The sequence below is a fragment of the Cervus canadensis genome, chromosome 20 (assembly GCF_019320065.1).
Source record: "Cervus canadensis isolate Bull #8, Minnesota chromosome 20, ASM1932006v1, whole genome shotgun sequence".
NCBI classification, from domain to species: domain Eukaryota; kingdom Metazoa; phylum Chordata; class Mammalia; order Artiodactyla; family Cervidae; genus Cervus; species Cervus canadensis.
The window spans coordinates 22,575,201-22,602,773 of NC_057405.1; the positions used below are offsets into that span (position 1 = coordinate 22,575,201).

Genomic DNA, 27,573 nt, shown 5'->3' on the forward strand with positions numbered 1-27,573 from the left:
TTTTAATGTATTGTTCCATTTGGTTTGCTAATATTTTTCTGAGGATTTGTACATCCATGTACACTGTGGTCAGGGTTCTCTGGTGGTTCATGTGGTAAAGAATCTGCCTGCAATGTGGGAGACCTGGATTTGACCCCTGGGTCAGGAGGATCCCCTCGAGAATGGAATGGCTACCCAGTCCAGTATTGTTGCCTGGAAAATTCTATGGACAGAGGACCTGGTGGGCTGCAGTCCATGGGTCATAAATAACTGGACATGACTGAGTGACTCACAGTTAACTAGGGTTCTTCTTGCCATTCTTAATGTCTAAATTTAAGATTTTATCTCAGTGAAACAGTACAGTCAAAGAAAAAATTGTCAAAAGTCAAAGAGTCCGTAGAAGTAAATGACAATAAGGCATAACAGATGAAATCAAGGAGTCCAAATAATTTACTTTTCAGAAGAATTTTAGATCTTCAGAGGAATTCTCATTAAACTGAAATGAAAATGGAAGCTTTAGTTTAAATGTAAACCTTTTTGGTATTATGATTCTATGATGAGACTGAAATTTTTATAATTTATGTATAAGATATTAGGGAATACTGTGTAGCTATTAAAATCATATTTTCAAAACCTTTAGCAACATTTATAAGCACTAATATATAGTGGAAAAGTAGCTAGGAATAGATGATCCTATATAGCTTTAGATAACAGTAGAGACATGTTGAATGATAGTTTTTGGATTGTACTTATTTATTTTTAATTAAAGAATAACTGCTTTACAATTTTGGTCATTTTTCCTCCTACATCAACATGAATCAGCCATAAGTATATTATCCACTCTTTGGTGAGCCTCCTTCCCACTTCTTGCCATCCCACCCTCTAGGTCATCACAGAGCACCATGCTGGGCTCCCTATGTTATATAGCAACTTCCCACTAGTTAGTTATTTTACATACGGTTGTGGCGGTGTTTCAATGGTACTCTCTCAATTCATCCCACCCTCTTCTTCTTCAGCTGAGATCACAAGCCCTTCCTCTACATCTGTGTATCTATATCTGCCCTTCAAATGTTCACCAGTACCATTTTTCAGGATCCCATATGTTGCATAAATATACTATATTTGTTTTTCTCTTTCTGCCTTACTTCACTCTGTATCATAGGTTCTAGGTTCATCCACCTCAATTAAACTGACTCATGCATTTTTCCTTTTCATGGCTGAGTAAAATTCCATTGTGTATATATTCTACAACTTCTTTGTCCACTATTCTACTGATAGGTTGCTTCCATGCCCTGGCTATTTTAAATAGTGCTTCAGTGGACATTGGGGTACATCTGTCTTTTTAGAGTTATGGTTTTCTCAGGGTATATGCCCAGTAGGGGACTGTTGGGTCATATGTTAGCTTTATTCCTAGTGTTTTAAGAAACCTACATTCTCTTCTCCATAGTGGCTGTATCCATTTACATGTGCAAGAGGGTTCCCTTTCTTCCATGTCCTGTCCAGCATTTATTATTTGTAGAATTGTTGATGATGGCCATTCTGACTGGTGTGAGGTGATACCTCATAGAGTTTTGATTTGCATTTCCTTAATAATGAGCGATGTGGCGCATCTTCTCCTGTGTTCGGTGGCCGTCTTCATGTCTTCTTTGGAGAAATGTGTCCAAGTTTCTGCTCGTTTTTCAGTTGGTTGCCTTTTCCCTGATATCAGGCCCCGTGATCTACTTGTGTCCTTTGCAGATAATCCTTTGTCAGTTGCTTCATTTACAATCATTTTCTCCCATGCTGAGGGCTGTGTTTTCATCTTGTTTATAGTTTTCTTTGCTGTTTAAATATTTGAAGTTTCTCTGGATTCCATTTTTAATTTTTGCTCATATTTCAGTCACTCTAGGAGGTGGGTCAAAGATCTTGCTGTGATAAATGTCAAAGAGTGTTCTGCCTATGTTTTCCTCTAAGAATTTTATAGTTTCTGTCCTTATATTTGGTCTTTAATCCATTTTGAATTTATTTTTGTGTATAGTGTTAAGAAGTGTTCTAATTTCATTCTTTTACATGCATTTGCCCGTTTTCCAGCACCAGTTATTGAAGAGGCTCTCTTTTCTGTCCTTTCTCCATTGTACATGCTTGCTCCCCTGTCTAAGAAAAGGTGCCTATAGGAGTGTGGGTTTATCCCTCGCTTTGTATCTTGGTGCATTGCTCTATGTTGCTGTTTTTGTGCCTGTACCTTAGTGTCTTGATGAGTCTAGCTTGGTAGGTAGTATAGTCTGAAGTCAGAAAGGTTGATTCCTCCAGTTCCACATTGCTTTCCAAGATTGCTATGGCCATTCTGGGTCTTATTTTTTCCCCTATAAATTGTAAAGTTATTACTCCTAGTTCTTTAAAAAGATGTCATTGATTGTTTGATAGGGGTGAATTTTGCTTTGGGTAGTATAGTCATTTTCACAACATTGATTTCTTCCAATTCAAGAACATGGCATGTCTTTCTATCTGTGTGTTTCCTTGTTGACATCTTTCATCATACAGCCTATCTGTCTGCATACAGGTGTTTTGTTTGTTTAGGCAGGTTTATTTCTAGCTATGTTTTTCTTCTTGTTGCAGTGGGAAATGGCACTGTTTCTTTATTTTCTCTTTCTGATTTTCTTGTTGTGTTATAGGACTGCAAAGGGTTTCTGTGTATTAATATTGTATCTTGTGTTTACTAAAAAAAATTCACTGATTAGCTCTTAATTTTCTGGTTCTATCTTTAGGGTTTTCTGTGAATAAACAGCTCATCTGCAAGCAATGAGAGACGTACTTCTTCTTTTCAGGTAAGCATTCTTTTTCTTTTTCGTCTCTGATTGCTGTGTCTGTGACTTACAAAACTATATTGGATAATAGCAGAGAGGGTGGGCACCATGGTCTTGATCCTGATCTTAGAGGAAATGCTTAAATTTTGACACCATTCAGAGTAATGTTTGCTGAGAGATTTTCCTATATGACCTCTATTATGTTGAGGTAGGTATCTTCTATGCCCATTTACAGGGCGTTTTAAAATCATAAACTGGTGTTAAATTTTGTCAAAATCTTCTTCTGCATCTATCAAGATTATCATATGGTTTCTATCTTTCAATGTGTTGATATCATGTATCACACTGACTGACTTGCAGAGAGTGAGGAATCTTTGCATCCCTGGGGTGAGCCCCACTTGAACTTGGTGCACCATCCTTTTAGTGTGTTTTTCTTTTTTCTTCTAGCATTTCCCTCAGGATTTTTGTGTTTCTGTTCATCAGTGATGTTAGCCTGTAATTTTCTTTTCTGTGTGGCATTTTGGTTTCATTTCGGTTCATGGTGATGGTTGCCTCACAGAATGAGCTGGGGATTTCCCTCTCTCCACATTTCTGGTGGCTATCAAGATAGGGATTGTCACATCTCCATCATTTGAGAGCTTTCACCTGTGAAGTCCTGGGCTTTTGTTTGTTGGAGACTTTTGATCACAGTTAGTAGTGCTTGTGATTGTTGTGTTCATAGTTAGAGTTTGTGATTGGTGATTGATTTATTCATATTTTCTATTTCTTCCTGGTTCAGTCTTAGAAGATTGTACTTTTCTAAGAATTTGTCCATTTGTTCCACGTTGCCATTTTATTGGCAGATAGTTGTTTCTAATTGTGTCTTACGATCGATCCTTTCTCTTTTTGTGTTGTCTGTAGTAATGTCTCCTTTTTTCTCTTGAATTGATTTGAGTCTTCCCCCTATTTGTCTTGATGAGTCTGGCTAATGATTTATCAATTTTGTTCATCTTCTCCAAGACTTATCTTACTGTTGATTGATCTTTGCTAGTGTTTCCTTCATTTCTTTTTCACTTGTTTCTGCTCTGTTCTTTATCATTTGTTTCCTTCTGCTGACTTTGGCGGTTTTATGACTCTTTTTCATCCTTTTCTAGGTTATTTAGGTGTAAGATTAGGTTTTTTATTTGATGTTATTTTCATGTCTTGTGGTAGGCATCTTGTATTGCTAAAAAATTACTTCTTAGCATTGCTTTAATTGCATCACATAGGTTTGGGGTTGTCATTTTTTCATTGCCATTTGGTTTTAGGTATTTTTAAATTTCCTCTTTGATTTCTTCAGTGACCTGTTTGATTTCTGCATGTGTTTCTGTTTTATACAATTTTTTTCCCTTTAAGTGCTCCCTAATCACTTAGCATTGTGATCGGGAAAAGATGTTTGCTATGATTTCAGTTCTCTTAAATTTACGAGGTGTGATATGTGACCCAAAATATACTCCATTCCGGAGAGTATTTCATGTGCACTTGAGCGAAAAACTGTATTCTGCTGTTTTGGGATGGAATATGCTAAAGATATCAATAAGGTCCATCTAGTCTAATGTGTGATTTAAGGCCTGTTTCTATATTAATTCTCTGTATGGATGATCTGCCCATTGGTATAAGTGTGGTGTTAAAATCCCGTAGTATTATTTTTTTTTTACTGTCCAGTTCCCCTTTAATGGTTAGCTGTATTTGTCTTATGTATTTGGGTGCTCCTATGTTGGATGCATGTTTATTTATAATTGTAATATCTTCTTCCTCGATTTATCTCTTTATCATTATCTAGTGTCCTTCCTTGGCTCTTGCAATAATCCTTATTTAAACGTCTGTTTTATTTGATACGAGAATTGCTACTGCAACTTTTTTTATTTCGATTTGCATGGAATATCTTGTTCCAGGACCTCACTTTTAGCCTGTGTGTGTCCCTACGTGTCGCATGGATGTATAAACGACAGCAGTTATATGGATCTTGTTTTTGCTTCCGTTCAACCACTCTGTGTTTCAGTTGGAGCATTCAATCAATTTATATTAAATTAAATTTTGATATGTATGAAACTATTACTATTTACTTCATGGTTCTGTTTTTTTTCCCCCCAAGTCTATTCATTCCCTTCTATTTCCTGCCTAGAGAATGCGCTTTAACATTTGTTGTAAAGCACCTTTGGTGGTGCTGAATTTCTGAACGTTTGCTTATTTGTAAAACTACTGAGTTCTTCTTTGAATCTGAGTGAGATCTTAGCTGGCCACAATAATCATGCTGGTAAGTTTTTCCCTTTCATAACTTTAAGTATATCATGCCACACCCTCCTGGCTTGCAGCATTTTTTTCTGAAAGATCACCTGTTACCCTTATGGGGATTCCCTTGTTATTTGTTGCTTTTCCCTTTCTGCTTTGAATATTTTCTCTTTTGGTTTAATTTTTTTTAATATGTGTCTTGGCACGTCTCTCTTTTGGCTGACCCTGTATTGGACTGTCTGTGCTTCTTGGACTTGTGTGTGTTTCCTTCACCAAGATAGGGAAATTTCCAGCCATTGTTTCTTCGTGTGAGTTTTTATCTTTCTCTCTCTCTCGCCTCCTTGAATCCCTATAATGGGAATGTTAGTATGCTTGATATTATCCACCAAATGCATTAAACTATCCTCAAATTTTTGTCTTAATTTTCCTTTTTGGTGCTGAAATTGGGTGATTTCCATTACTCTGTATTTCAGCTTACTGATGTGTCCTTCTGAATCATCTAATCTATTGATGCATCAGCTGTATTTTTCATGTCAGTTAATACCCATCCTGATCAAAGTCTTTCAAAAACTGCAGGCTGGGGGACACTCCCAAACTCACTCTGTGCGGCCACCATCACCATGATACCAAAGCCAACAGAATACCTCACAGAAAAGAAAATAACAAGATGGTAACCCTGATGAAATAGATGCAAAAATCTTGAACAAAAAAAACAGAAGAAAAGAAAAACACAGAATGCTACATTGGAAGGATCATACACCAAGTTCAAGTGGAATTTATCCCACAGATGTGAAGATTTTTCCCTATTTGCAAATCAGGAAATACGATGCGTTATATTAACCCATTGGAAGATAAAAATCATATGATAAACTCAAAAGATGCAGAAAAATCTTTTTGACAAAATTCAACACAAATTTATGATTGAAGAAAAAAAACAACTCTCTAGAAAATGGGCATAGAAAGAGCCTACCTCAACATAATAAAGGTCATGTATGACAATCTCACAGAAAACATTATTCTTGATGGTAAAAACCTGGCAGTATTTCCTCTAAGATCAGGAACCAGACAAGGGTGCCCACACTCACCGTTATTATATAATATAGTTTTCTAAGTCATAGCCAGGGCAACCAGACAAGAAAAAGAAATAAAAACAATCCAGATGATAAAACAAGAAGTAAACCTCTCATTGTTTGCAGATGACCTGTTTCTAAACATGAAAAACCCTAAAGATAGAACCGCAGAATTACAAGAGCTAATCAATGAATCTAGTGAAGCACAGGACACATAATTCATACACAGAATTCCCTTGCATTCCTGTACAACACCAATGAAAAATCAGAAAGAGAAGTTAAGAAAACAATACCATTCACAACTGAAAGAAGAATAAAATATCTAGGAATAAACCTAACTTAAGACCCAAAACATGTGTATGCAGACAGAAATGCTGTATGAAGAAAGCTATCAAAGATGACACAAACAGAAAGGTATATGATCTTCCTGAACTGGAAGAAACAATATTGTGAAAATGACTGTCATACCCAAAGCAATCTGCAGATTCCATTCATCCCTGTCAAATTACCAATGACATTTTTCAAAGAACTAGAACATATAATTTTACAATTTGCATGGGAAAAATCAAGACCCCTAATGGCCAAAGCAACCTTGAGAAAGAAAAGTAGAACTAGAGGTTTCAACTTTTCTGACCTCAGACTATACTACAGAGCTAGAGTCATCAAGACAGTATGTTACTGGCACAGAACAGAAAGATAAGCCAATGGAACAAGATACAAAGCTGAGAGACAAACTCATGCATCTATAGGCACCTTTTCTTTCACAAAGGAGGCAAGAATATACAATGGATAAAAGACAAAAAAGAGAGCCTCTTCAATAAGTGGTGCTGGGGAAACTGGACAGCTACATGCAGAAGAATGAAATTAGAACACTTCTTAGCCCTATACACAAAAATAGATGCAAAATTGATTAAAGACCTGAATGTAAGTTCAGAAACGTTAAAACATTAGAGGAAAACATAGGCAGAACACTCTTTGACATATAGCAAAGCAAGATCCTCTTTGACCCACCTCCTAGAGTAATAGAAATACAAACAAACAAACAAAAAAATAATGGCATTTAGCTAAACTTCAAAGTATTTAAGCAGCAAGAAAAACTATAAACAAGATGAAAAAACAACCCACAGTATGGGGGGAAATAATTGCAAACGAAGCAACTGAAAAATGATTAATCAACAAAGTTTCTAGGGAGGGCATACAGTTCAATATCCGAAAAACAAACAACCAAATAAGAAATAAGCAGAAGACTTAAACATACATTTCTTCAAAGAAGACATCAAGAGGGCCCACAAGCATATGAGAAGATGATCAACACTGCTGCTGCTGCTAAGTCATTGCACTCATGTCCGACTCTGTGGGACCCCATAGATAGCAGGCCACCAAGCTCCTGTGTCCCTGGGATTCCCCAGGCAAGAATGCTGGAGTGGGTTGCCATTTCCTTCTCCTGATCCACACTGTTCATTATTAAAGAAATGCAAATCAAAACGACATGAGGTATCATGTTACACCAGCCAGAATGGCCATCATCAAAACTTCTACAAACAACAAATGCTGGACAGGAAATGGGAGAAAGAGAAGCCTCTTGCATTGTTGGAGGGAATACAAATGGATACAGCCACTATGGAGAACAGTATGGAGGTTATTTTCAAAACCAGGACTAAAACTATCTTAGGACCAAACAATCCCCTGCTGAATATATACCCTGAGATAAACATAATTGAAAAAAAGACATATGTACTCCAGTGCTCACTGCAGCACTGTTTACAAAGCCAGGACATGGAGGCAACCAAGATGTCCATTGACAGATGCATGGATGAAGAAGTTGTGGAACATATACACAATGGAATTTGACTGAGCCCTAAAAAAGAGCAAATACAATTTAACTGAAGTGGATGAATCTAGAGCCTTTGATACAGACTGAAATAAGTCTGAAAGAGATAAACAAATATCATATCTTAATGCATACAAATGGAATCCTGAAAAATGGTACTGGTAAACTTTTTTGGAAGGCAGAAATAGATACACAGATGCAGAGGAAAGACTTGTCTGCCCATCTAGGGTAGGAGAGGGTGGGACAAACTGAGAGAATAGCATGGGATAATAGCCACTATCTATGTAAAATAACTAGGTAGTGGGAAGTTGCTATGGATATAGGGAGCCCAACACAGTGCTCTGTGATAACCTAGAAGGGTGGGATGGTGGGAGGTGGGAGGGAGGCTCACCAAAGAGGGAATATATACTTGCAACTGATTCATGTTGTTGTATGAGGGAAAGCAACTAAACACTGGAAAGCAGTGATTCCTCAACTAAAAATACATAAATTTGAAAACTTTTACTCAGTTGGTCTGTACTATCATCTAAACTCTATGGGATCATCCTCTATTCCTAACTACCTTTCCACTATATATTAGTGCTTATTCATTCCTTAAAGGTTTTGAAAATATGATTTTAATAGCTATACACTATTCCTTAATATCTTATGTAAATTGGAAAATTTTAAATCTCAGCATAGGAATATAATACCAAAATAGGCTTATATTTAAACATAGAGTTTTCACTTTAAATTCAGTTTAAAAAGAATTCCTCTGAGGATCTGAAGTCTTCTGAAAAGTCATTACTTGGAATATTTTTTTCATTTGTTATGCCTTATGGTCATTTGCTTCTAAGGACTTGTTTCCTTTTGACATTTTTCCTTTGACTATACTTGTTCACTGAAATACTGAAATAACATTTTCAATGTAAAAATGTCAAGAGGGACCCGTGTGTGTTAGTCTTAGTCGTGTCCGATTCTTTGTGACCCACGGACTGTATCCTGCCAGGCTCCTCTGTCCAAAGAATTCTTTGGGCAAGAATACTGGAGAGGGTGGCTGTTCTCTCCTCCAGGGAACCTTCTTGACCCAGGGATCAAACCTGGGTCTCCCAAAAGGAGGCAGATTCTCTAACATCTGAACCATCGGAGAAGCCCAACTATGGTGTAAATGGATGCAAAAATCCTCAAAAGAATATTAGCAAGCCAAATTCAAGAATACATTAAAAGAATCATACACTATAATCAAATGGAATCATTTCTAGGGAAGCAAGGATGACATGATCTGCAAATCAATCAATGTCATACAGCATATGAGCAAAATAAAGAATAAAAGTCATATGAGTACCTCAACTGTTGCAGAAAAAGCTCTTGATCAAGTGTAATATCTATATATCAATCCAACTTTCAATAAAGTGTTTATACATGGAACATCCTAAAGGCTATATAAGACCACTGCTTACATCAGACTCAGTGATAAAAAGCTGAAAGATTTCCCTAAAAGATCAGGAATAGTTCAAGGATGTTTGCTCTTGCCAATTTTATTCACCGTAGTATTGTAAGTGCTACCCAGAGCAATTAGGGAACAAAAAGGAAATAAAAGGCATCCCCATTAGAACAGAAGGAGGAAAACTGTCACTATTACATTATGACATGATATGTCAAGCTGGTTTTAGAAAAGGCAGAGGAACCAGAGATCAAACTGCCAACATCCGATGGATCATCGAAAGAGCAAGAGAGCTCCAGAAAAACATTTATTTCTGCTTTGTTGACTGTGCCAGGGCCTTTGACTGTGTGCATCACAATAAACTGTGGACAATTCTGAAAATGATGGGAATACCAAATCACCTGAACTGCCTCTTGAGAAACCTGTATGCAGGTCAGAAGGCAAGAGTTAGAAATGGCCATGGAACAACAGACCGGTTCCAAATAGGAAAAGGAGTATGTCAAGGCTGTATCTGGTCACCCTGCTTCTTTAACTTATATGCAGAGGACATCATGAGAAACGCTGGGCTGGAGGAAGCACAAGCTGGAATCCAGATTGCTGGGAGAAATATCAATAACCTCAGGTATGCAGATGACACCACCCTTATGGCAGAAAGTGAAGAAGAACTAAAGAGCCTCTTGATGAAAGTGAAAGAGGAGAGTGGAAAAGCTGGCTCAATGCTCAACATCCAGAACACTCAGATTTTGGCATCTGGTCCCATGACTTCCTGGCAGATAATGGGGAAGGAAACAGGGGAAACAGTGGCTGACTTTATATTTCTGGGCTCCAAAATCACCGCAGATGGTGATTGGAGCCATGAAATTAGAAGACGCTTACTCCTTGGAAGGAAAGTTATGACCCACCTAGAGAGCATATTAAAAAGCAGAGACATGGCTTTGTCAACAAAGTTCCATCTAGTCAAGGCGATGGTTTTTCCAGTGGTCATGTATGGATGTAAAAGTTGGACTATAAAGAAAGTTGAGCGCCAAAGTATTGATGCTTATGAACTGTGGATTTGAAGAAGGCTCTCGAGGGTCCCTTGGACTGTACCGAGATCCAACCAATCCATCCTGAAGGAAAACAGTTCTGGGTGTTCATTGGAAGGACTGATGTTGAAGCTGAAACTCCAATATTTTGTCTACCTGATGTGAAGAGCTGACTCATTGGAAAAGACCCTGATGCTGGGACAGATTGAGGGCAGGAGGAGAGGGGGACGATAGAGCATGAGATGTTTGGATGACATCATTGACTTGATGGACATGAGTTTGGGTGGACTCCCGGTGTTGGTGATGGACAGGGAGGCCTGGCATGCTGCAATTCATGGGGTCGCAAACAGTCAGACACAACTGAGAGACTGAACTAAACTGATGATATGAAACCCTAACAACTCCACAGGAAAACAACTGTCAGAACTAATAAATCATCCAGATAACAGGATATGAACCATCCGAGAGAGAGATGAAGAAGCAGTCCCATTTATAAATGCATCAAAAAGAATAAAATACCTTGAAATAATTGTAAGCCAGGAGCTGAAAAACCTGGAGAGTAATGGACTCTGAGGTAGGAATTTTGGGTTGATATCCCCGCTCACTTGCTAACCTGCTGAGTGACCCTGGGCAAATGACACAATGATCTGAGGCTCAACCATTTCAACTGCAAAATGGACACAAAATCAACCTTGTCGCAAGGTTGTGAAATTAAAAGGAAATGGTTATTGAGACCAGGGGTTTGGAGGGTCGCCAGCAGCCTCTCCTTGTGTAAAATTCTCTGGAACTAGGCTCTCCTCATCTTGTGGGCAAGGGTCAAGTGTGGAGCTGGGGAGCCAGATGGGGCTGGTTGAGGACCAGGACGAAAATGATAGTCGTCGTGGGTCAGGGAGGGAGGCCACCTCCTTTCCAGATCTCAGATGGGGCCTGAACCAAGAACCATGGGATAAAGATCAGAAGTGATAACTCGGAACCCCCACCGCAGGGCCGGCCTCTTCCTGGCAAGGACCTTCTCTCTGGTCCAGGCTCCAGTGTGATGTGGTGCTGCTCCCTGAGTTCTCCATGTATCCACCAGGCCAAGAGCTCTCGGGAGCTTTAGGTCTATTAAGGCTCAGGTGCCTGACTGTCAGAATGACACAAGGACTGACAACATTGATGATGAACTCTATTTTTAGAAAATGACAGAAGTACAGACAAGGCAGGGGGTGGGAAGCAGAAGGATTGACTGCTTTTCAGGCCTTTAGCAGAAATGTATCAGAAATATCTCCACTCCAGCTCAGGAGAGCCCACATGGTGGAAACAGAATGGACAATCAGGCTGTGAGTCTAATCTGCTGGTTAGATTCAACTCCACTGCTGATCCCAGAGACCAAAGTCCCAATCCACCAACCTTCCTGTGTGCAGCCAGACACCAAAGGAAGAAACACAGAACTTGCCTTTGGAAGTCTCAGCCAGACTTGATGGTGGAGTTGCTCAGCATGGTCAGTGGTCGCTATGGACTCAGCCCCTCCTCCGTGCTCACATCCTCTGTCCTCACAGAAACATGCACGGTTCACTACACAGAACTTTCTGGGGCACTTGTGTATACCGGAAACTGGCAGTGGCCAAATGCGAGGAGAAGACTCGGAAAAGGACACCTGCCTCTTGGGTGCTTCCCAAATGACCAAAGACCTGAAGCCTTTGATACTTTGGATTTGGAGAAGTCTTTCTAAACATGTAAAGGGAGAAAGGAGGCCCACTGGGACTAGTTGATATCCATTGGGAAAGGACGTCAGGTCCCTACCTCACAGAAACCACCAAAGATTAGACACATACCAAGAACCAACACTTCAAAGAAAAACTTGACACATTTTAGAACAATTTTTGATGAGTGAATCCTTTTTTTTAATTGAAACATTGTTGATTTGTAATGAATTTTAGATTCAGGCATACAGCAAAGTGATTCTGTGATTCAGTGTCTCAGGTGCTTCCTTGCAGAAAATTCACTCGCCCTGGGCCACGCCCTCGACTCCAAACAACAACGAATAGACCTCCAAGCTCGGAGCAGCATGTGATGGTGCTTGCGGGTGGTTTTTGACTGAATAATTTATTCTAATAGGCTAGCAGAGGATCTCCAAACCCATCCTGAAACAGGAGTCCTTGCTCCCTTGAATGTGAAACAGGGCTTGGGAAGGGCAGAGGTGTGTCATGACCATTTTGTCTGCAGAGGACAAAGTGGTGCATCGAGAGGATGCGTGGAAGCACGTCCCAGGACTCTGAGCACACGGACACAGTGACTGGACTCCTAGTCCTGCTCTTGGGGCATCGCACTGTGTCCAGCCCTGACACACGGCGAGCAGCTCCCACGTGCCCTAGGGAAGGTGACATGACCCGGACCTGGCCAGTGGGTGTGTTCCGTCCTCCCTGGCCACCGTGATTGGCTCAGGACTAGGGCAGTGAGATGTCCCCATTGCGGTGGCTTAAATCACTCACATGCAGTGTTTCTCTCAGGTTTCCTCTGGCCCACCATCTTGCTCTGTCTGGTTCTGAGTCTGTATTTGGTTTCTCTCAGGTTCCTTCCCATGTGTGTGCATCACTTAGCAAAGGCAGGTTTTAGCAAGGAAGCCTAAGGGGAGTTGATGTCACTGACTGACTGTAGGGTGGCGCCCTCTCGTCCTTTGACCCTTGGGAGCTTTTCTGCACCTGTGTAGTCGAACAGGTCTCCTCGACCCTGACAATGAGGACTCTATGGTCTTTCGTCAGTTCTCTGGACAGGGATCGGGTCGTATTCCCTCCTGCTATTGTCTTCATCTTACTGTGTCTGTCCACATGGGAGGGCCTCCAGGTTCTCAGCCTGGGGCCCATCTCTCTTCTGCCTCATTTCCAGCTAGTGTGGGTGGAAGGATGGGGTGTGAGGTGACTCCATCTGCATGGCACTCCAGGTATGAAGATCTGTGCATTTCCCCAGGTCGTCGACTCCCCACACCATCCTCGCAGGAAGTCTAGATCCAGGATGTGGAGGGTTTCTCTATATCTCTTTTGTCCCCTTGCTACTCTATAACTGCCACTCCCACAGGCAGGAACCAGACTTCCACCATCTGCCATTTATCTGTGCATTGGACCTTTCCAGATGACATAAACAGTGGTTTCAGAAGTGTCAGCTACTACACTTCCCTTGTGGCTCAGCTGGTCTAGTATGCAACTGCAATGCGGGAGACATGGGTTCAATCCCTGGGTTGGGAAGAGGCCCTGCAGGAGGGAAAGGCTACCCACCCCAGTGTTCTGGCCTAGAGAGCTCCAAGGACTATACAGTCACAGGGGCCACAGAGAGTCAGACACGACGGAGTGACTTTCACTTTCACACTCTGGAAAGGACTCCATCAAACAAAGCCTCCTGCTTCTGTATGGTCCATTTTGCCTTTAATTCAGAGAGTCTGTTCATTGCTAACGTTCACTTAGGTCAGCATCTTTTGCCCCATCCCCTACTGTGAGGTTTTTCCATGCATTTCTAATACAGTTAGATTCTGTCATATTTGGAATTCCATTCTGTGACACTCTTATAGCCTAAAGAAGTATATTCGAATAGATGATGATTGACCCCTTGGACTATACAGATCGACATGTTTAGTGAATGCATATGAACAGGAATCCATCTAAAGGATCTCTTGAGAAATCTGTATGCACGTCAGGAAGCAACAGTTCGATGTGGACATGGAGCAACAGACTGGTTCCAAATAGGGAAAGCAGTACTTCAAGGCTCTATCTGGTCACCTTGCTTATTTAACTTACATGCAGAGGACATCATGAGAAACGCTGGGCTGGAGGAAGCACAAGCTAGAATCTAGATTGCTGGGAGAAATATCAATAACCGCAGGTATGCAGATGACACCACCCTTATGGCAGAAAGTGAAGAAGAACTAAAGAGCCTCTTGATGAAAGTGAAAGAGGAGAGTGGAAAAGCTGGCTCAATGCTCAACATCCAGAACACTCAGATTTTGGCATCTGGTCCCATGACTTCCTGGCAGATAATGGGGAAGGAAACAGCGGAAACAGTGGCTGACTTTATTTTTCTGGGCTCCAAAATCACCGCAGATGGTGATTGGAGCCATGAAATGAAAAGACGCTTACTCCTTGGAAGGAAAGTTATGACCCACCTAGAGAGCATCTTAAAAAGCAGAGACATGACTTTGTCAAGAAAGGTCCATCTTGTCAAGGCGATGGCTTTTCCAGTGGTCATGTATCGATGACAAATTTGGACTAGAAGGAAAGCTGAGCGCCGAAGAATTGATGCTTTTGAGCCTGGGGAGAAGACTCTGGAGAGTCCCTTGGACTGCAAGGAGACCCAACCAGTCCATCCTAAAGGAGACCAGTCCTGGGTGTTCATTGGAAGGACTGATGTTGAAGCTGAAACTCGAATCCTTTGTCCACCTGATGCGAAGAGCTGACTCATTGGAAAAGGCCCTGGTGCTGGGAAAGATCGAAGGCAGGAGGAGAGGGGGACGACAGAGCATGAGATGATTGGATGGCATCATTGACTCGATGGACATGGGTTTGGGTGGAGTCCGGGAGTTGGTGATGGACAGGGAGGCCTGGCGTGCTGTGATTCATGGGGTCGCAGAGTTGGACATGACTGAGCAACTGAACTTCTAAATGCATCCAAAGGAGTGAAGTACCTTGAAATCAATTTGAACCAGGAGCTGAAAGACTTGCACAGAGTCCTGGATTCTGAGGTGGGAATTCTGGGTTGATATCCCCGCTCACTTGCTAACCTGCTGAGTGACCCTGGGCAAATGAGACAATGATCTGAGGCTCAACCATTTCAACTGCAAGATGGACACAAAACCAGTACCTCCTTGCCAGGGTTGGGAAACTAAAGGGAAATGCTTATTTAGACCAGGGGATTGGAGGGTCTCCAGCAGCCTCTCCTTGTGTCCAACTTCTCTGGACCTGTGCTCTCCTCATCCTGTGGGCAAGGGTCAAGTGTGGAGCTGGGGAGCCAGATGGGGCTGGTCGAGGACCAGGACGAAAATGATAGTCGTCGTGGGTCCGGGAAGGAGGCCATCTCCTTTCCAGATCTCAGAGTGGGGCCTAAACCCGGGAGCGGGGGATGCAAGATCAGAAGTGATAACTCGGAACCCCCACCGCAGGGCTGGCCTCTTCCTGGCAAGGACCTTCTCTCTTGTCCAGGCTCCAGTGTGATGTGGTGCTGCTCCCTGAGTTCTCCATGTGTCCAGCAGGCCAAGAGCTCTCGGGAGCTTTAGGTCTCTTAATCCGCAGGTGCCTAACTGTCAGAATGACACAAGGACTAGCAACATTGAAGAGGAACTCTATTTTTAAAAAATGACAGAAGTACAGACAAGGCAGGGGGTGGAAAGCAGAAGGATTGACTGCTTTTCAGGCCTTTAGCAGAAATGTATCAGAAATATCTCCACTCCAGCTCAGGAGAGCCCACATGGTGGAAACAGAATGGACAATCAGGCTGTGAGTCTAATCTGCTGGTTAGATTCAACTCCACTGCTGATCCCAGAGACCAAAGTCCCAATCCACCAACCTTCCTGTGTGCAGCCAGACACCAAAGGAAGAAACACAGAACTTGCCTTTGGAAGTCTCAGCCAGACTTGACGGTGGAGTTGCTCAGCATGGTCAGTGGTCGCTATGGACTCAGCCCCTCCTCCGTGCTCACATCCTCTGTCCTCACAGAAACATGCACGGTTCACTACAAAGAACTTTCTGGGGCACTTGTGTATACCAGAAACTGGCAGTGGCCAAATGCGAGGAGAAGACTCGGAAAAGGACACCTGCCTCTTGGGTGCTTCCCAAATGACCAAAGAGACCTGAAGCCTTTGATACTTTGGATTTGGAGAAGTCTTTCTAAACATGTAAAGGGAGAAAGGAGGCCCACTGGGACTAGTTGATATCCATTGGGAAAGGACGTCAGGTCCCTACCTCACAGAAACCACCAAAGATTAGACACATACCAAGAACCAACACTGCAAAGAAAAACTTGACACATTTTAGAACAATTTTTGATGAGTGAATCCTTTTTTTTTAATTGAAACATTGTTGATTTGTAATGAATTTTAGATTCAGGCATACAGCAAAGTGATTCTGTGATTCAGTGTCTCAGGTGCTTCCTTGCAGAAAATTCACTCGCCCTGGGCCATGCCCTCGACTCCAAACAACAACGAATAGACCTCCAAGGTCGGAGCAGCATGTGATGGTGCTTGCGGGTGGTTTTTGACTGAATAATTTATTCTAATAGGCTAGCAGAGGATCTCCAAACCCATCCTGAAACAGGAGTCCTTGCTCCCTTGAATGTGAAACAGGGCTTGGGAAGGGCAGAGGTGTGTCATGACCATTTTGTCTGCAGAGGACAAAGTGGTGCGTCGAGAGGATGCGTGGAAGCACGTCCCAGGACTCTGAGCACACGGACACATGACTGGACTCCTAGCCCTGCTCTTGGGGCATCGCACTGTGTCCACCCCTGACACACGGCGAGCAGCTCCACGTGCTGCTCCTCCTATACACATGCAAAGAAATAATACTCAACAGTGGACAGGAGTGAAAAGTCAGCCCTTGATAGACAGGGATAAATGTTCGATGCATGTGGCTAAGTGAAAGAATGCAGTCTGAAGAGGCTGAGTACAGTATGACCCCTTTGATGACATTTTTGGAATGGCAAATTTACACAGATGTGAAAAGAGATCCTGGGGTGGGGAATTTGAAGTGATCCTTCAGATGGATTCCTGTTATTCTGCATTTGTTAAACATATCAATTCATATAGTCCAAGGGGTCAATCATGATCCATTCAAATTTCCTTTTTTAGGTTCTAGGAGTGCACAGAATGGAATTTCAAATACAGAAGAATCAAACTGTATTGGAAATATATGGAAAAACTTCACCATAGGGGATGAGGTAAAGGAGCTGACCTAAATGAATTTTAGAAATAAAGAGACTCTCTAGACTAAAGGTAAAATGGACCATACCTAAGCAGGAGGCGTTGTTGGATGGAGTCCTTTCCAGAGTTGAAAGTGAAAGTCACTCCGTCGTGTCTGACTCTCTGTGGCCCCTGTGACTGTATAGTCCATGGAGCTCTCTAGTCCAGAACACTGGAGTGGGTAGCCTTTCGCTCCTGCAGGGCCTCTTCCCAACCCAGGGATTGAACCCATGTCTCCCGCATTGCAGGTGCATACTTGACCAGCTGAGCCACAAGGGAAGTGTAGTAGCTGACACTTCTGAAACCACTGTTTATGTCATCTGGAAAGGTCCAATGCACAGATAAATGGCAGATGGTGGAAGCCTGGTTCCTGCCTGTGGGAGTGGCAGTTATAGAAAAGCAAAGGGAAAAAAGAGATATAGAGAAACCCTCCACATCCTGGATCTAGACTTCCTGGGAGGATGGTGTGGGGAGTCGATGACCTGGGGAAATGCACAGATCTTCATACCTGGAGTGCCATGCAGATGGAGTCACCTCACACCCCATCCTTCCACCCACACTAGCTGGAAATGAGGCAGAAGAGACATAGGCCCCAGGCTGAGAACCTGGAGGCCCTCCCATGTGGACAGACACAGTAAGATGAAGACAATAGCAGGAGGCAATAGGACCCGATCCCTGTCCAGAGAACTGACGAAAGACCATAGAGTCCTCATTGTCAGGGTCGAGGAGACCTGTTCGACTACACAGGTGCAGAAAAGCTCCCAAGGGTCAAAGGACGAGAGGGCGCCACCCTACAGTCAGTCAGTGACATCAACTCCCCTTAGGCTTCCTTGCTAGAACCTGCCTTGGCTAAGTGATGCACACACATGGGAAGGAACCGGAGAGAAACCAAATACAGACTCAGAACCAGACAGAGCAAGATGGTGGGCCAGAGGAAACCTGAAAGAAACACTGCATGTGAGTGATTTAAGCCACCGCAATGGGGACATCTCTTTCTGAGCGCACAGTTTTGGCTATTCACACAGACGGTCTTTCCACTTAATAACCACTTGACTTGTTTCAATCCTTTCTGCTTCTTTGTGGAAATTCATTTCTACAAAGCCACTCAGCCAGGGCCTTCTCACTGACCACTGGTCTACTGGTTAGGATTCAACTCTTTCACTGCCATTGCCTGACTTCATGCTACTGGAGTCGGTAGCCTTTCCCTACTCCAGGGCATCTTCCCAACCCAGGGATGGCACCCAGGTCTCCCGCATTGCAGGTGGATTCTTTACCAGCTGAGCCACAAGGGAAATGTAGTAGCTAACACAGGGGAAGCGTGAGCTTACTACTTCTGCATGGCATTCCAGCCATGAAGGTCTGTGCATTTCCCCAGGTAGTCAACTCCCCACACCATCCTCCCAGGAAGCATAAAGCTAGGATGTGGAGGGCTTCTCTGTATATCTTATCTCCCCTTCCTTATCCATAACTTCCACTCCCACAGTGAGAACCAGGCTCCCACCATCTGCCATTTGTTTGTGCATTGGATCTTTCCAGATTACATACACAGTGGTTTCAGAAGGGTCAGCTACTACACTTCCCTTGTGGCTCAGCTCGTAAAGAATCCGCCTGCAGTGCGGGAGACCTGGGTTCGATCCCTGGGGTGGGAAGATCCCCTGGAGAAGGGAAAGGCTACCCATGACAGTACTCTTGCCTGGAGAACTCCTTGGACTATCCATAGGGTCACAAAGAGAGACACAACTGAGTGACTTTCACTTTCACACTCTGGACAGAACTCCAGAAAACAAAGCCTACTGCTTAGGTATGGTCCATTTTGCCTTTAGTCTAGAGAGTCTCTTCATTTCTAAAGTTCATTTAGGTCAGCACCGTTACCTCATCCCCTATGGTGAAGTTTTTCCATGCATTTCTAATACAGTTTGATTCTGTGGTATTTGGCATTCCATTCTGTGCACTCCGATAGCCTGAAAAAGGAAATTTGAATAGATCATGATTGACCCCTTGGACTATATGAATCGATCTGTTTAGCAAACGCATATTAACAGGAATCCATCTGAAGGATCACTTCAAATTCCCCACCCCAGGATCTCTTTTCACATCTGTGGAGATTTGCCGTTCCAAGAATGTCATCAATGGGGTCATACTGTACTCAGCCTCTTCAGACTGCATTCTCTCACTTAGCCACATGCATCGAACATTTATCCCTGTCTTTCAAGGGCTGACTTTTCACTCCTGTCCACTGTTGAGTATTATTCCTTTGCATGCGTATAGGAGGAAACACAATTTCCCTCTGCCCTTTTGGTTCTTGGTTGAGCCTTCCTTCTCCATCATGAAAGCCAAAATATCAGGAGAGAAACAGAAGTTGAATAACATGTATATCTTGCATGTGGGGAAGAGGCCAAGGAAACTGAGTCACTTCCTGCAGTGACCAAAGCCATCAGCGTAAATACCGTCTACAGCTCAAAACATAGCAAAGACCTTGGGGGAAGCGGGGAGGCCAGTTATGGCAGGTTATCATGGAAAGCACAGTAAACAAGCATATGATTCTCTGCAGACTTATGCCGGGACCTCTTCACTGAGAAGAGTTCCTTCAGATGGAACTATCCTATTTCAGGTGCAAAGAGGGACATACCCTTACAAACAGAGACTTCCCTACTAAACGGAAATGGAACTCACAAAAGGGCAACCTCGGGCTCCCCTGGTCTTCTACCGGTTAAGGAGCTGCCTGCTAATGCATGGGATACGGGTTTGGTTCTCTGTCCAGGCGTATCTCACATGCCTCAGAGGAGCTAAACTCATCCACCACACGCACTGAGCCAGCCCTCTACAGCCTGGGAGTCACAACTGCTAAACACATGCAGCACAACGACTGAAGCCTGGACACCTGGACCCGTGCTCTGCAACAAGAGGAGCCCCACTCACCAGAACTAGAGGAAGCCCTCTCAAAGCAATGAAGCCCTAGCACGGCCAACAATCAATTAGTAAATCTTAAAATCAAGAAGGGCAACTTCTACTCAGGTTTTCTCTTTTTTTATTTTATTGAATTAAACACAGCAAACTCACCCGATGTCGGAGACACATCTTAGGATGACATGTTCTGCCCCCAGTGACTTGGATGTAATCCAATTGACCTACACATTCATCTACTGAAGGATATCACGACTTCTTAACATGTATAGCCATTTTGAACAGAACTGCTGTACATAATTGCATCCATGGTTGCATTTTCAGAGCAGTTGCCTGAATGCAGGGAGCCATTCTATGCTCAGCCACCCACAGAAGCCAAGCTGGGAGACTTGAACCAGAATCTCGATGGAAAAAGAGGACCAGAAAGTTGGCTCCTCTTTCATATAAGAGAAGGCGACCTTCCAGTCTTCCTTTCAGCCCCGCAATTGGGGGGTGGGGTCTTGAAAAGGCAGCAAGGGGAGTGTCTTTTCCTAGGTCCCAGAGCCTGTTTCTGCCCCATTCCGTGCTAGGTCAGCCCTGTATTGAATCCTTCCTTTGGGAAGTCTCAGTGCACAAACTCCATGTGATACCAGCCCCAGGTGGAAAGGCATGGGGGTCTCGGAGGCCAACAGATCTGGGCAGGAGATGGGAGAATGACCCCCGCTCGGCAGATGGAAAGACTGGGGAAACCCTGAGGGGCACATGCTTGTCTAGGGCCACGTGACCTAGGAGAAGGAGGAGCCTGGTCTGAAAGCAGCTGTGTCCTCAGAGCTCAGGCCCTGGCGGAACCCAGGCCTCCCCCAAGGCTGAGGGCTGGGCAGTGTGCGTGTCACTGTGCCCGCACGGGGCCTAAGGGTGTGGTTGCACACTCAGAAACACCCAGGTTCCCTTGGGGAGCTCTGTGTGAGGGACCTCAGCAACGAACCCAAGAAATGATGTCACTTCCTGGCAACAGAACTCAACAGAACCCAGAACCCAGGGACCCAGGCACCACTGCGAGAGGAGACCCCAGCCAGATCACTTGCTGCCAAGATGTTCTGCTGTTTGCCCCTGCCCAGAGGCCGGGGCCTCGGGAGGGCTCACAGGCAGAGTGTGTGGGATCGCTGGCGACGCTGGCTCAGGGCCCCCCGAGGAGGCCTCTGGCCCTTTGCCCGAAGGAACAGGAAGGTAACCCGGGAGCCCCAGGCCGGGCCCGGCCACCTCTCCCATCCCACCCGGGCAACCCCGAGTCCTTTCCCTGGGAATGGGGACGGGGGGTTCTCGGGGTGTGTCTGCCTCAAGCAAGCCCAGAAGGATGTGCGGTCAGAAGCCTGTGCACCGGTGGCGTCCCCACCCCAGGGGAGAGCAGGCTGGGCGGGAGGGGGAGAGCCCAGGCAGCGCTGACTGCCCAGGTTGACCTGACGCCCTAAGAGGTGTCTCCTTCCTCCCGGGTGGGTATCTGAGCAGACACACATCTCCGCTGGGACCAGAAATTCAAGTGGGCAGAAGCAGCAGCCATACTGGCCAGGCCCAGCTCGGAAAACACCAAGCAGGCCTGGCTGACGCTTACTGTCATTGCAGAGCTTCCCACCGGATGTGGCCGACGAGGGGGACACGCCGTCCACCTCCTCGAGGGAGGGGTCGGAGCCCCATCCCCCTGCCCGTGAGGCCCAGTGCAGGGTCCAGGTGAGCGTGCCCATGGAGGGGTCAGCCCAAGGGGGAGTGAAGAGCAAGAGGGGAAGGCCTCCCCAGAAACCACCCAGGACACACCGCGGGGCCCAGTCTCGGGCTGCTTCGCGGCTCAGCACACCTGGCTCCGACCCAGAGCCCCGAGCACCCCTCCCTCTGAGGCAGCACGAGGACCTGGAGCCCAGCGCGGCAGAGCACAGAGGTGAGGAGCCCGGGGCTGGGAATCTGAGTGTGTGGGGAGGGGCGCTGAGCTTCACAGGGAGGAGTCCTCCAGAGCTGGGGCTGGGCCTGGAGCAACGGCTGGCCTCCCACCATCTTGCAGACTGCAGTCAGAGAAGGTATCCTATGCTGGGTATTCTACTGGAAGTCCTGGGAAGCTTTAGAGCCCAGTTAGGCCCGTGACAAGGGAGACCTCTGGGTAATCTCTTCTTCTCTCCCAGCTCTAGCTCTGACCTTCCAACTCAACCAGGCTCCATTTCCAACACCTGTCCCTACAGAGGTGCTTGCTGCACGTGCAGGACCCAGGGATCCACTGAGGGGACATCGAGACCTGATCCATCCTGCCTCAAAGACACTGGACCAGCTGGTTCCTGGCCACCACACTGGGCAGATCGGACCTCTGTGCCTGCAGGACCCCCAGCCCCAGGCACCGATGTCCCTCCCCCTCGGCCCAAACGTCCACCTCCACCTGCACCTGCACCCGCTCGGGCTTTGGCAGGAGAACCCGAGTCAGGGCATGAGTTACCACCTCTGCAGGGACAGCCTGCCCTGGCTCCTGCTCAACACCCAGACGCCCACGATGACTGACCAACCGCTGCAGGGACAACGGGCCCCTCTTTGGACAGAGACCCAGAGCCCGTTCTGGAAACACCAGGTCCAGGGGAGCCGTGGGCTCTGCAGCCGCTATCCCTGTCTGCCCCCCATGGATGCCATCAACTCGCTCCCCACCCAGGGGAGACTGACTTCCCTTCCCTTGAGGGTCTGTTTATTTGGTTTTTCTCTACCTATTTTGTGCTCTTTTACTTGTTCTATGGTGTTCTGTACTTTTCTTGGTTCAGTTTGAAAGAATAAAATTATTCATTTATTTAATAATAACAATGTCATAGTAACAATTATTGTTGTTTAATAATTGTTATTGTTGTTAACAATTATTGTTGTCTAATAATAACAATTATTGAAAACGGCTGCAATCTGGGGACACTGAGGACCGACAAAGCGCTGTGTAACCATGGCCACCTTGTAGTTTCAGACCCTTTGAAGATTTCCGCCTCACCTCCCAGCAAACCCTGTATTCACGGCAAGCACTCCCTGTTCTTCCGTCTCCCTGACCACGAACAAACTTGAAACCTTTTCTCTTCATTTCTCCGTATATTCTGGGTGTCCCCATCAATGACTATCAGTGAAACAATGAGGTCCTTTTGTTCTGACTCCCCACATTTTCAAGGCTACGTTTGAGAATTCTTGTTTTGATTTTATTTGAAGTACCTTTGAGTATCTGAAAGGATGGTGTAGGTACTTTCAAGATATCATGGGCCAGATGAAGCCCTTTAGGCAAATGCCGTCATATTCCCCAGGCAGTCATTGCTGTTGTTAAGAATGACATCTCAGCCAGAACGCGAATGCTGAACTTTTCCTGTGGCACAAACAAAGTCACATAATCAGCCAAGAAAGAGAGCTGGATAAACAAACAACCCCAACAACTAGGAAGCCATTCCTCAGGAGACAAGGCTAGAGAATGACCTAACATCCTGGTGACCCAAAAACCCTCTAGAAAATTCATGTTCTGGAAAGAAGAGAACACATGGGAAGAACGAAGGAGAGGCAATGCACATGGCCAGTCTAGCTTAGAGATGGCCTGACCGCTCCAATGGAGACGCACCACTGGAAACCCTTTGCAGACAGCAGTGATGGTCATCACCATGGTAACTGTTCCGTCTGGTGACAACCTGCCCTGGGCACCAGCCGAGGGAGCAGACCTGCTTCTCGTCCTCTGGCCCCACACCACCCCCTCGTGAAGGCGGCTCAGGTGCCATCCTGCCCCGCCTGCCTGTCTGACTCATCCATGGGCTCTCACCACCTCCAGGGCAGGCCTCCACTTTCTCCTCTCTCTGCACCGTGAACCTGCACACAGTGGGCCTTCAGAACCTCAGGAGACTCGAGCCATTCCCACTATAGCCAGGACTCTCCCCAGGCATTCAAACGCCTGTGGAGTCACTTTGGCGCAAGCACAGGTTCCAGAACCCTGGAGGCTACGACACCCTCTCCACTGTGAAGAGTCAGGCCCCTTTGTACAGAGCTTCTGAGCTGTCAGATCTGAGCTGTTGTTTCATTGTCAGCTCTGTCCGTCCGGTGGCAGCCAGGCGGGCCACGCTGCAGACAAAGGAGCTCACAAGCTGAGTTTCAAGGGAGCTATGGCAAGGACAGTGAGGGATACAAACTGAGTGAGGGGCCCCACAACATGTGGAAAAGGCCTGTGGTGTGCAAGTGGGGACTAGGGCCCCCAAGGTCCACAGAAAGAGAGGCACTCGGGAGCAAAGGCCGTTGGCTTCTCCTCTAGCAGCTCCACATGGCAGCCCGTGAACAGGAGTCAGCAAAGGTGGTCACGAGAGAGTGACTCTGTCACTTCCTCAGAAATCGAGAGAAAGGTGTCAGTGTCAGTGGGAATCTGGAGGGTGTGGTGGGGTGGATGAAGCCAGGTGCCCTTCCTCCCTTCAGCGCAAACTGCTTTTGGAAATCTCAAAGCTACCACATGGCAGTTACCAAGTCAGGCCCCAACAGTGTCCAGTATGGGCTGATGCCTTAGCCCCTGACACACGGACAACCCACACCAGTGGCTTCCCTGCGTTCAAACGGCAGGATCCAGGGCTTCTGTCTGGGTGCACACCTCCTTGCTGGAGCCACGTCACCCCCTTCTCTGAGCAGCAGTCTCATGCTCTAGAATGAGGACATGGACTGCTCCCTTAGCAGGTTTCTATCTCAATCCTGTGAAGACTACTTCGGGTTATCCTAGAATTAATATCTGACCCGAAGAGATATCACCTCATCCAGATTCAACTGGAGTCTCCCAGCGGCATCTGGCATTTCTTCCTGAAGCCAGCCAAAACCCACACAGTTGCATTTCCATGTCTCCACTTAGCCAGCTGAATAGAAAACCCAGCGAGGTTCAAACAAGCTGACAGACAAGCAGAAGAGGACTCACGAGCAGACGGTTTCCCCTCAGGTCTCAGGAGGAGCTCCGGGTCCACACCGGGAACGGGCGCTCTCAACCCCTGGGCTCAGCAGCGCCCTCATCCTCAGGCTGGCGGCTCTGCCCTGACGGGAGCTGGAAGGCCAACAACCGCCCCAGGCCGACCTCACTCCCCTTCCACTGCTGGAGCCTGACGACAGCCAGCCGCACCCCTTCCGGCAGAACCAGAGCCCCTCTGCCCCTTGATTCCAGGGTCAAGCCTGGCCCTGGGTCCTGATTGCTCACTGCCCTAGTCCTGAGCCAATCACGGTGGCCAGGGAGGACGGAACACACCCACTGCCCAGGTCCAGGTCATGTTACCTTCCTCTAGGGCAGGTGGGAGCTGCTCGCCGTGTGTCAGGGCTGGACACAGTGCGATGCCCCAAGAGCAGGGCTAGGAGTCCACTCACTGTGTTTGTGTGCTCAGAGTCCTGGGACGTGCTTCCACGCATCCTCTCGACGCACCACTTTGTCCTCTGCAGACAAAATGGTCATGACACACCTCTGCCCTTCCCAAGCCCTGTTTCACATTCAAGGGAGCAAGGACTCCTGTTTCAGGATGGGTTTGGAGATCCTCTGCTAGCCTATTAGAATAAATTATTCAGTCAAAAACCACCCGCAAGCACCATCACATGCTGCTCCGACCTTGGAGGTCTATTCGTTGTTGTTTGGAGTCGAGGGCGTGGCCCAGGGCGAGTGAATTTTCTGCAAGGAAGCACCTGAGACACTGAATCACAGAATCACTTTGCTGTATGCCTGAATCTAAAATTCATTACAAATCAACAATGTTTAAATTTAAAAAAAAAGGATTCACTCATCAAAAATTGTTCTAAAATGTGTCAAGTTTTTCTTTGAAGTGTTGGTTCTTGGTATGTGTCTAATCTTTGGTGGTTTCTGTGAGGTAGGGACCTGACGTCCTTTCCCAATGGATATCAACTAGTCCCAGTGGGCCTCCTTTTTCCCTTTACGTGTTTAAAAAGACTTCTCCAAATCCAAAGTATCAAAGGCTTCAGGTCTTTGGTCATTTGGGAAGCACCCAAGAGGCAGGTGTCCTTTTCCGAGTCTTCTCCTCGCATTTGGCCACTGCCAGGTTCTGGTATACACAAGTGCCCCAGAAAGTTCTTTGTAGTGAACCGTGCATGTTTCTGTGAGGACAGAGGATGTGAGCACGGAGGAGGGGCTGAGTCCATAGCGACCACTGACCATGCTGAGCAACTCCACCATCAAGTCTGGCTGAGACTTCCAAAGGCAAGTTCTCTGTTTCTTCCTTTGGTGTCTGGCTGCACACAGGAAGGTTGGTGGATTGGGACTTTGGTCTCTGGGATCAGCAGTGGAGTTGAATCTAACCAGCAGATTAGACTCACAGCCTGATTGTCCATTCTGTTTCCACCATGTGGGCTCTCCTGAGCTGGAGTGGAGATATTTCTGACACATTTCTGCTAAAGGCCTGAAAAGCAGTCAATCCTTCTGCTTCCCACCCCCTGCCTTGTCTGTACTTCTGTCATTTTTTAAAAATAGAGTTCATCATCAATGTTGTTTGTCCTTGTGTCATTCTGACAGTCAGGCACCTGAGGCTTAATAGACCTAAAGCTCCCGAGAGCTCTTGGCCTGGTGGACACATGGAGAACTCAGGGAGCAGCACCACATCACACTGGAGCCTGGACCAGAGAGAAGGTCCTTGCCAGGAAGAGGCCGGCCCTGCGGTGGGGGTTCTGAGTTATCTCTTCTGATCTTTTATCCCCTGGTTCTTCGTTCAGGCACCACTCTGAGATCTGGAAAGGAGGTGGCCTCCCTCCCTGACCCACAGCTAGTATCATTTTTGTCGTTGTCCTCGTCCAGCCCCATCTGACTCCCCAGCTCCATACTTGACCTTTGCCCACAGGATGAGGAGAGCACAGTTCCAGAGAATTTTACACAAGGAGAGGCTGCTGGCGACCCTCCAACCCCCTGGTCTCCATAACCATTTCCTTTTAGTTTCACAACCCTGGGAGGAGGTTGGTGTTGTGTCCATCTTGTAGTTGAAATGGTTGAGCATCAGATCATTGTGTGATTTGCCCAGGGTCACTCAACAGGTTAGCAAGTCAGCGGGGATATGAACCCAAAATTCCTACCTCAGAGTCCATGGCTCTCTAGGTCTTTCAGCTCCTGGGTTACAATTATTTCAAGGTATTTTATTCTTTTTGATGCATTTATAAATGTGACTGTTTCTTCATCTCTCTCTCGGATGGTTCATATCCTGTTATCTGGATGATTTATTAGTTCTAACAGTTGTTTTCCTGTGGAGTTGTTAGGGTTTCATATCATCAGTTCAGTTCAGTCTCTCAGTTGTGTCTGACTCTTTGTGACCCCATGAATTGTAGCATGCCAGTCCTCCCTGTCCATCACCAACTCCCGGAGTCCACCCAAACTCATGTCCATCAAGTCAATGATGTCATCCAAACATCTCATGCTCTGTCGTC

General features: G+C 45.7%; 1 protein-coding gene across 1 annotated transcript in view; it reads left to right on the top strand.

The window, feature by feature from the left end:
• LOC122422694 overlaps nt 1–25,352 on the top strand; it is a 53,541-nt gene extending 28,189 nt beyond the window's left edge. Inside the window, exons 4-6 of the mRNA XM_043439316.1 lie at nt 21,781–22,090; nt 22,386–22,602; nt 25,109–25,352. Of these exons, the coding sequence (XP_043295251.1) occupies nt 21,781–22,090; nt 22,386–22,602; nt 25,109–25,352 (771 nt within the window). The remainder of the gene's footprint in view (nt 1–21,780; nt 22,091–22,385; nt 22,603–25,108) is intronic.
• The last annotated feature ends 2,221 nt before the right edge of the window (nt 25,353–27,573 follow it).